The sequence below is a fragment of the Aedes aegypti genome, chromosome 1 (assembly GCF_002204515.2).
Source record: "Aedes aegypti strain LVP_AGWG chromosome 1, AaegL5.0 Primary Assembly, whole genome shotgun sequence".
NCBI lineage: Eukaryota > Metazoa > Arthropoda > Insecta > Diptera > Culicidae > Aedes > Aedes aegypti.
In genome coordinates this window covers 81,567,860-81,578,377 of record NC_035107.1, presented here as the reverse complement: position 1 = coordinate 81,578,377, position 10,518 = coordinate 81,567,860, and the positions used below count along the sequence as shown (strand labels likewise).

The 10,518-nt window shown below is 40.3% G+C and overlaps 1 protein-coding gene across 1 annotated transcript; it reads right to left on the bottom strand.

Moving 5' to 3' along the window:
- Positions 1-7,377: 7,377 nt before the first annotated feature.
- On the bottom strand, positions 7,378-10,062 carry LOC5571321 (nose resistant to fluoxetine protein 6). The gene is made up of 4 exons (XM_001653558.2): positions 9,453-10,062; positions 9,077-9,392; positions 8,393-9,004; positions 7,378-8,333 (listed from the first exon to the last, which is right to left on the bottom strand). The coding sequence occupies exons 1-4, from the start codon at positions 9,724-9,726 to the stop codon at positions 8,327-8,329; spliced, it is 1,209 nt and encodes a 402-aa protein (XP_001653608.2). The 5' UTR covers positions 9,727-10,062; the 3' UTR covers positions 7,378-8,326.
- Between the last annotated feature and the right edge of the window lie 456 nt (positions 10,063-10,518).

The following is a 10,518-nucleotide window of genomic DNA, read 5'->3' as shown; positions in this document are numbered from 1 at the left end:
GGGATAGTGACGAGAACAAAATCGTCATCTCGAGGGACGTCATTTTCGACGAAGGTAATTTCTACTTCAAAAACAAGGATAAACCCTCTAACGAAGGTTAACTTGAATAAAAGGCTTGACAAACAAGACGATATCTTTGAGATAGCCTTACTGAAGCATCAAATGTGTCCTGAGCAGGGATTGAGTCCTTAGAAAATTGAGAGAATCTCTCACGTATCGCTCTCTGTAACTATCATAACATGCTGCACATTATGAGAGACAGTTTATTGTATACTGCTACAAGTTTGATCAGATTGGGGGGATAGTAGTGCATGATAAAACCCCTCTAAACATGCTCCAGGCCTGGGGGGCACTATTGCTATTGGAAGTTCGTGGATTGTTTATCGTGCCAGTAAAGAAAAACCCCTATCCCCAACGGTAAACAAGCGAGAAAAATGGATTTTATCATAGCTCTCTCTTTGGGGCTCTCGCTCGCTGCTTCCATTTATCAGACTTGTTACACCTTGCGATACAATGACGATCGTGGAACGCAACAGATTGGATGTTTTTCTTTGCTTGCTTTGATCGTGCTTCATACTCAAATGAGAGCGAATTCTGCAATGCCTGGTCCTGAGGTTACAGAAACAGAGTCTGTGGATTCAGAGAATGGAGAGGAGGATGAAGAGGACATTCTCTATCATTCCCTTCCTTCAGAGAATGATTCTGAGCATGACACTGAAAACAACGATGTTGACTTACAAATACGTCAAAGCCAAAGGTGTCGTTAAGCATCTGGTTGGCTTCAGGACTACGAAACTAATTTCGACAGTAGTTTCTTTATGACGCACAATCAAGGGGAAGTTCCACAAAGCATTAAGCTTATCATGCAACGAGATGACTGGCCAAAATGGAAGGATGCAATCAACGAAGAAAATGACCTCTTTATTGGAAAACCAGACTTGGACTTTGGTGAGTGTCGTTCCGAAAGGAAGACGACCTATCAATTCAATTTACTCATACATCAAATGGATGTTAAAACAGCTTTCTTGAATGGACTGTTACAAGATGAAGTCTACATGAGATTGCCTGCAGATATGGACGGGCAACATAAAGACCTGCAGATTAAATAAAAGCTATGGTCTTAAGCAGTCCAGCAGAGCATGGAATTTGAGATTCAATGAAATTATCACTGAAATGGGATTTAAGAAACTTGATTCTGATACGTGTCTGTATGTATCTGAAAGACGAGGACTGTACATCATTCTATATGTAGATGATGTTCTCATCTTTGGAAAAAAATATTAAAGAAATTACGTGGGTCAAAGACAATCTTCCCAAACGATTCAAAATGAAGGATTTAGGGGAAGTTCGTAACTTTCTTGGCCTAGATATCCGACGTGATCTGGAATCGGGATGGATGTCCCAAGAACGGTATATTTCAAAGATCCTAGATAAATTCAGGATGCCAGATTGCAATCCTGTTTCCACGCCGATCGATGCTGGAACGAAATGGAAGAAACCAAGTGGACAACAGACTAGCGCGCCTTTTAAGGCCTTGCTGGGTTGTCTTCAATATTTAACATTAATGAGCAGACCGAACATTACGTTTGCGGTCAGTCTTTTTAGTCGTTTTCAGAGTAACCCTGATGACACCCACTGGACCGGACTTAAGCGAATTTCTAAGATATTTGAAAGGAACCCGCAACCTATGCCTGGTTTACCGAAGGATGGACACCGAGGCACCACTGGCGGGATACGCGGACGCCGACTTCGTCAATGACGAAGAAGAAAAGACGATCGGTATCTGGAAATGCCTTTACCGTGTACGGCCACCTCGTGTCGTGGAACACAAAGCGACAACAACTGGTCAGTTTATCATCAACCGAAGCAGAGCTGGTGTCACTGTGCGCAGCATCCAAGGAAGGAATTTGGTTGTCCAAAATGTTGTGTGAGGTTGGAATTCTAGCAACTCCATTCACAATGTTTGAAGACAATATACCGTGTATCAAAATTGCAGAAGAGCCCCGCGATCATCAACGCACTAAACATATCGATGTAAAATACATGTTTATACAGTGAACAAATTCAGAATAAGAAAATAATATTGAAATATGTTCCTTCTGAAAATCAAGTTGCCAAACCCCTTGTGAGGACAAAGTTCATGAAAATGATTAATCTCTTAAGGATGGAAATTGAGGGGAAGTTTCCATTGAAGGATTTGTTACAGTGTTAGATGAATAGATACTCTTTTTTCTCTCTCTGCTCTCTCTCATTATCCTAGCGACAGTAATTAACTAATTGACAGCAACTAATCAATCGATAGAGTAACCGGTGCACCAGTAGGGTGGTAGCATATGAGATAAGGTACAGTGGGGAAGTGTATCAGTGGGGTAAGTGGATCATTCGTCAATATTAACCATAAATACTTGAATATGTTGAATGTTTTCACAGCATTGCTTCGTTTAGGTTATATTCTTACGCCCACACTGATACTATTGTAAAACTGGTACTACACGTACACTAACACAAGCAAACTTGTTAGCTTCAAAAATTAATTAATTTGAAAATTGTTTCCCATCAATCAAAAAACCCATTGTGTCTTTGTCTTAAATCGAAAAACTATTAGTTTTTTCAACACATGGTGAGCATATCAGTTCTAATTGAATGAATCACAATGAAAAATATGTGAGTTTTATAAATAAATACAGCATATATTGTACATTGATACACTTACCCCTACTTTAAATGGGTGGGGTAAGTGGATCAAGTATTATTATTATTTGTTGACAGACTGGCCATACGAAAATTTTAATAAGTTTTAATGTTCGCAAATGTTGTTTTTTCATTAACTTTATTCATTCCCAGCTTAATTTGTCAAATTGACCAAAGAAAATTTAAATTAATCCACCTAAATGGTTTTTTAAACTTTCTGGTATAAACAAATAAAAAAAATAATAATAATTTTTAAAAATCAAATGAAACTTTTCGTGGTTTATCTAAGCTGAGTTGCAAAAGAGCAAAATATACTAATATTCCAATTGAAAGCATATAATCTTACCTTATTTGACCATAAAAATTGTTCTAGACACATGATACAAATAAATTCATAATTAGAATAAAAGGATTTCAGTTATTTATAAGTTATACATAAGTAAATGTAACAAATATTTTTTAAACTACGAGTGTTTTATAAAACATCGTTGGGAATAATCCTACAATACTTCTGTATAACTTGTGTGTATAAATGGATAAATTTTCTCTAAATAATTCTATCTACAATGTTCTTTTTTGTTCGAATTAGTGTGAACTAATGTATAAATTTTTTTCATTATATTTTGATAAAATAAAGATTTTTTTTTATTTTAAAGAATTAAAATGTAACATTACTAGCACTAATAACAATAACGAGAGTAATATCATTCGTACTATACATAATTAACCACATTTGTTTTGAGAACAGATTTTTTTATTGATGATCCACTTACCCCACCATGGTGGGGCAAGTGGATCATTTGGAGCAAATTTTAAGTTCCTTATACTCAATACATACAAATCAAGAAAATCGAAATAAATGACGATTTGAAGAATATGAGTTCCTCATTTGTTATCCATAGAAAAAAGTTGAATTACATTATTCACGTTAGCTGTACACAACAATGAAGTTGACTATTGATTTTTCTGTATCCACTTACCCCACGGTACCTTACCTTTTAGCTTTAAGTTCAAAACTTGTACCGTGACAATAAGTATAAGTAATAAATTTTGGAATATTAACAAGTAGTATTTGTTAATAATAATATCACGCAGGTTGTGTGTCGTGTACTCGTGTGAAGGAAGTTTAACAGGGTAATATTCACTTTTTGTTGGTGAGTGTTCCGATGGTCGATTTTTCCGCTATCTTTCTGGAAAGTGTGGGTGTAGGTCAGAGAGGGATTCCTCTTTGACTGTTTCACGAAAAATATTCAATATCTTATTACGATACGTGGTTCACTGGGAGGACTCTGAACTCACTCACGGCTGGTATTGGGAGGGGCGCACACTGATATGGGGTCACTTGTTGTCGCAAACTGAATGACTTTCACGGGGTTTTCCTCGTAGCATTTTCCTCGTGGCATGCCCAAATCTTTACCTCTCTTCCCATTCCCAGCCTTCATTCACCTCCTTTCAATCCATCCAATCGTTATTCCATTGCCCATTTCGATCCTCCCACTTGTATGTGTAATTTGTGTTATGCATGTTACATTTTAAATTCAGTTGAATTTTGTGGTAGACCTGACTATTTTTATTTTGAGCTTTAAATCGATTCAACTAATTTTATGCAAATAGTTACGGACATGGTAAGTGGTTATAACCTGGAACAATTACCTGAAATCGAATCCCAACCCCAAAATAGTCACTTATGACGTAAAAGTTATAGTGACGACTTCTTTCGGAAGCGAAGCAAAGCCGTTGGTCCCGAGTTGAACGAGCACAAGGCCAAAATTCTCGTTAGTAAAGATAGAAAAAATATATACAATATTGTATTTAATAATTGAGTTATACATATGTTCAAATAAACCCGAACAGTACTATTCTCAGTCTGTAAGACAAAATTTCCGCCCCTCATGTGCTCAGAGTTGTATCATAGGGTAAAATACCCAAAACCGGTGACAAACGGTTTAACCGGCACTAGTCACTTTTGTCTTCGAAGGAGGAATTCCTGTTTCAAGCCTGATTCGCTGCTGACAAGTAATTTCTCGGCCTATCTTGATGCATGGAAAATTTCTGCAAGGAATCGATCAAGAATGCGCTTATTCCTGATCGCAGTACGCAGTTGAAAAGAAATGTCAGTTCAAATGGGAGTCGCTATAGAAAATTTCTGCAAGGAATCGGCGAGAGATTTCTTTAGCGATTCCTTTTCAGTAGCAAATCAGGCTTCACTCGTGAATTCACGACGCTCAACCGATTTATTCAATTTCAACACCGGAGGATGACCTCTAACAATATACCTTGACTCGCTTTAGCGATTAGGAGGTCCAGTTTGCCGAATGTGGCCACTAAAAGCATTAAACACAACTTTAGGTTGAGCTCAATATCTGAGTAGTTCAATTTCTCTAGACCCTATCGCTAACATTCTACTACCTTAATTATATTTCAATTCAGGGTGTGTCTAATATTAATGATGATCAAATTTTATCTTTATATAAACCAAATAAAGTTCTTGCCGTTAATTTACATTTACTTTCATTTATTTTTCAAAACTAACACCAAAAATGAAGAAACTTTAGTTGGAACATTTATCAAATGTTTCAAGAACCAGATTCCAAAGCATCACGTTTTTGTCGATTCAAGTGGCATACGACTGTATCGTCCGCGTAAAGCTATGGAAATTCATGGACCGAGAACAGCTTTACCGGGAAGCTCACATGACTAATAAGAGCAACGATGGACGGTGTGCAAAATTGTGTGAAGATTTCAGGCGAACATTCCGATTCGTTCGAATCCCCCTTGGACTACGACATGGTGGTGGAACTTCGTCCCTGTTGTTCAATATCGCGCTAGAAAATGTTATGTGGAGAGCCGGGCTTAGAAGGCGGGGTACAATTTTCACGAGATTCAGTCAACTTGTTTACTTCCGCGAACGATATGGACTTTGTCGGCCGAACATTTGAAAGGTGGCAGACCTGTGTACACCCGCCTGAAACGCAAGGCAGCATAAGTTGAACTAGTGTTGAATGCGTTCAAGACAAAGGTAGCCTGCCTAGGTAGCAGTTCGTCTACCATGGATCCTTCCTGACGGTTGATAATAACGTAGGCCGTGAATGACGCGAGGCGCATCATCAGTAGATGTCGGGCCAGGTCGGGCCTACTATGGTCTCTACAAGAAGCTTTGCACAAAAAAATTCACCCGCACCAAATGTACCACCATGTACAAAGCGCTCATAAGACCGGTAGTCCTCTACAGACATGAAAAGTGGACGATGCTCGAGGCGGACCTGCAAGCATTTGGAATCTTCGAACGTCGGATGCTTAGGAAATTGTTGATTCAGTGTTAACTGTTTAGATTTTATTAACTAAATAAATAAAAAGGCTACATCCGAGGTCCCCCAAGCCAACCTGAGGAGGACGTGGGCGAAGCATTCGAGAGCGGCAGGAGAACGCCGACGGCCGTTAGCAGGTCGCAAGGAAGAAGTGGACAGGTGGTGTAGCTGGCAGAAAAAGCGGCCCTGAATAGTGAACAGGTCAGATTAACGAATAAGAAAGAGGGAAGGAAGTGAAGCGAAGTAGAAGGCAGAAGAAGTAATCAGACCTACAGCCTGTTGAAGGAAATAAAGTTAGAGTGTGGTAGTGAAGTGCTTGTGGGTTTTCCTAAATTTGTAGTGTAAAGATTCTCTGTCCGCGGTAAATTAAGGTGAGCGTGTTGACCCTGAGGCATTTGATATTCTGTAGGGGATTCTCTAAGACGCTCCCGACCCGTCGGTGCATGATCTTGTCTGTCTAATACACACTTAAATTCGGAAATCGACTTCGGTAAACGGATTCACCGAGAACCCAACAGCTGATATCTTGGCAAGTATTATGCCAAACCTCTGCAATTTTTTACGGAGATCTCGGTAAAAGTTCACCGAATCTCGGTAAAGTTTGCCGAGATCTCGGTGAAACATTTGGATTACCGAAAACTTGGTAAAATAAGTACCGAGATCCGGTATTGAAAATTATTGAATTCTCAACTCTTTGGTTCTCGGCGATTTATTTTGCTGAGCTCAGTGGAATAATTTAAGATTGATATCTATAGACACGACGGGCAAGTTGGTGGAGAGGTCAAACCTCAACAGGTTAGTATCGCATACGATAGGTGCAGATGGACTGTCCAACAACCAGTTTGAATTCGAAAAGTTAAATTCATTCCGGACGCTAACCAGTCTGTCGTCCAGACAGCTGAGGTGGCAATCGAGCATAAACGGAGTTACAGCGCGTTTGTCACGTTCGATGTGAAGAATGTGTTCAACAGCACAAGCTGGGATGAGGGGCATTCAAATTGCTACGGGAGAAACTCAAGGTTCGAACCTGGGCCCGATGTTATGGAATACGATGTACGATGACATACTGAGACTGAAGAATGTTGGCTTCTCCGATGACATCACTCTAGCGGTCTGTAGCGAATCGATGAAGGAAGTAGAGTTGACCGCAGGGCACTCTATCTCCACGCGTGAAGCGACAACGTTAAACTATAGTCTTCCACGTATCCAGATAAAGAGTATAATGCGCATATTTTATGAACCGGGGTGAAAAAAAATCGAAATAAGTCGTTCTACTGACTCGAGGGTGGTACTTGATACACCAAGGGGAATGGTCTTTCTGAGCTTCTTACTTCCGTTACCTCGAAAATAAGTAATATATTGTTGACAATTGCTTCAATTATTTCTATAACTGCATTACACTTTGTTTTATTTTATCTGTGTCATAATGTTGACCTTGTCTAACAATTTCAAAGCTGTGTAAGATTCAAAAATACACATATATTTACGTACGTTTTATATTACCATCAAAACGAGAAAATCACTTTTACAAAATTTAACTACTTTCTTGATTCTACATTGATGGATATCAATTCCTGAGAAGTAACTTGGAAAGCGTCACAAATGGCAGCTCAAATACGGCGCTCCACAGCAGTGTTACACTGGTCGTCAGTCCAATCGTTCCCCAGATCCAGTAGAATAAATTCATCACACTGAAATAGCTACCCGTTTTATCCGGTGCCACCGAGGCCATCATCAGTAGCAAAACGTGAAGGAGATACATGGTAAACGATAGCCGAGATAGCGGTTGCCAAGCGGGCGCTCCAAGAAACTCATCCAAAAGACCACCTTTGCCGTTCACACATGCTAAAATTATCCACATCACGCATAGGCTGAAAACCGACCGGGACAATGGTTCATAAAAGGCATCTATCACGTGGGAAAATTCCGCAACATCGGTAGTGTAGATCTGGTAATGGGAGAAAAGGATCAGCCCAAGCAGAGTGAAACAAGTCGCCCAGCCAGCCGTCCAATGACGTTTCGATAAGTTCACTCCGGTTTCCCTTGTTCTGTGAAGGATATATCCGAAGCCAAGACCCCACAACCAAACGGCCATGCGTGCATGTGTCGAATAGTACGTTAGGGCGTACCTCCGAATGTCAATGACGGGAACAAATACGCTCAGCCGGAATCCATTGTACAGGAATGTGGCCAAAACGCAAGCCATCGAAAGTACAGCGAGACCTGCGATGACGATTAGAACTCGCTTTCCGTATTTCCACAATGGATAGATAAGGGCCGGGCAATGATATACAGCTGCATATCCACGGAAAGATACCAAGTCCATATCAAACACTGAAAAGTTTGATTGAATTAAGTTTCAAGATCTTATGTAATACAAGCAGTCAACTCACCATATCGTTTTTAGCAAACGTAGTTCTGAACGTGAAGTAGAGCAGCCCACCAGTTTGTTACGCAAGACTGCTTGAAACCGTCCATATGGACCTTCCATAGTACGCCTTCGCCCATGTATCCTGCGAATGATACGACAAACAGTATCATGGCGGCGAATGGAGCTGTGACTCGGATATAGCGATGGAAATACAACTTCAACGGGTTGATCTTTCCTTTTTTTGTCCAACTCTCGCAGCATACTCATCGCTGTCAACATTCCACTGAGTACTAGAAATGTATCTACCGCAAGATAGCCCGTGAACTGAAAAACTGAAGGTACAAACGTCCCGAGGTATTTCCACAACGTAGGATTGTTCTTCCACATAAAAACGAGCAGAAACTCGTGGACGTGAACTACAATAATCCAGATCATGGACAAGGCCCGGATGCCATGCGCACACTCGATCATTTCAGAACCCTTAGTTCGTGGAACCAGATGCAAAATACTTCGAACGTTCCCCAGCAAGGAAAACGAACTGTACAACGTATTGATGTCACGCTGTAGTGTCTCTGCAATAAACTCATACAGCGTACTGCCGACTACACAAAGTCCGATTATGGAGCATACCGCACTGAAAGAATAGACCAATAAGCGGGTTAGAATTGCTATCGATAAAACTTTGAGCGATCGATAGAATACGTACATTGCAGTTATAAACGCTCCATCATACTGAATTTCCTCATCTCTGATGCAAAGTAGTTCCTGCTTAATCATCGGCACCAACGCGACACTCTGCGTGCTCAAGAAAGCTCCGTACAACATCTGCACAAAATCTGGTCCACACGATTGTGGAACACATAATCCGGAAATCAGTAGTTCCAGATCACTTGGAAACGCTCCTACGAAAGTACAGTGCTGCATCCGTATTTCGGCGATATCCCTGCATTGATCGACGTTTCCCAGTGCATATCCATTTAGATGATACATCCCCGAAGGAATCTTTCCCCATGAATCAAACCCTGTTGGGAGGTGATTTCATGAAGTTCATGATCCACACTTTCCACCAATTCGATACTCACATTCCAATCCGAGACGCTCCCGGTCCATGTAGGCCAAGGCTAGTTGCCGCATTATCATCGCACATTGTGGTTCGGCCGAATCTTCTGCTGCTTGGTCATCGATGCCTGCAAGAAAGTCTACAAAGTGACGATTCAGCAGCAGCACTTCGTCGATACTGTGATGTTCCACATTTTGTGACTCCCGGCTGCTGTTTCCACTTTGAGGATTAAACTTCCCCACCGGAAGTGTTCCATTGCTCAACAGAACCAGCGGAACGAGCCATGCGGGCCACATTTCGCACAGCTGTTGTACGCACAGCTAAACCGGTTATAAACTAATGAGCCGCAGGCCATTGTTATAAAATCTTTTGAACGCTACTGATAAATGGACAAATCGATCGATTAGATATCAAGTTTACTACACATTTGTAAATCTCACATAGTAAAAACCGCCAACAATTGAATGACTAAATGGGTACAACAACCGAATTTCAAAGCATATCTATATGTGAAGTATAGGGGATTTTTCTATTATAGGACAGGTTAGAATTGTCTCGGAATTGAACAAATTTCTTGCTGTGGATATGGAACGATAGGGTTAAATTATTCAAGACCAACGTCGTACGGAATTCAAAAACCGGATTTCGTCCCACCCAGCGTAGGAGCTCAACAAGATTTTCCCATTACTATAATTTCAAGGTATGGATACACCCAAGTAACCTAATAGCACTTTAATTCGCCCTCCATGCTAATATAGGGCTATTACAGAGCTGACAAGCCATACATTTGCCGTATATCAGGCCTATAAGCCTAAAAAGGCGAATTAGCGGGCTAGTGGTTACTTGGGCATAAATACCGTAATTCGGATTCGGTACCGTAATCCGTATTCTGATCAATGATAATCGGAATGACTCATCTCGTAAAAAGTTCGTGTCATCATTTATTGATGAAACATTTCCAAAGCATGAATTGCGCTTCTTTTTCTTATATTCATGAGCTAATGAAAATTAAGATGATTGCGAAAATTGCATTTACTTCATGCGTAAATTTAACAACTTTTTGAAACAACGATTTCAATTGTTAAGGA

Excerpts from the sequence above, each read along its gene's own strand:
- LOC5571321 (XM_001653558.2), bottom strand. The coding sequence starts at position 9,726 with ATGTGGCCCGCATGGCTCGTTCCGCTGGTTCTGTTGAGCAATGGAACA. Across the intron at positions 9,393-9,452 it reads GGAGCGTCTCGGATTGGAAT|GGTTTGATTCATGGGGAAAG; the intron begins GTGAGTATCGAA and ends ACCTCCCAACAG. Across the intron at positions 9,005-9,076 it reads GGAGCGTTTATAACTGCAAT|TGCGGTATGCTCCATAATCG; the intron begins GTACGTATTCTA and ends CTATTCTTTCAG.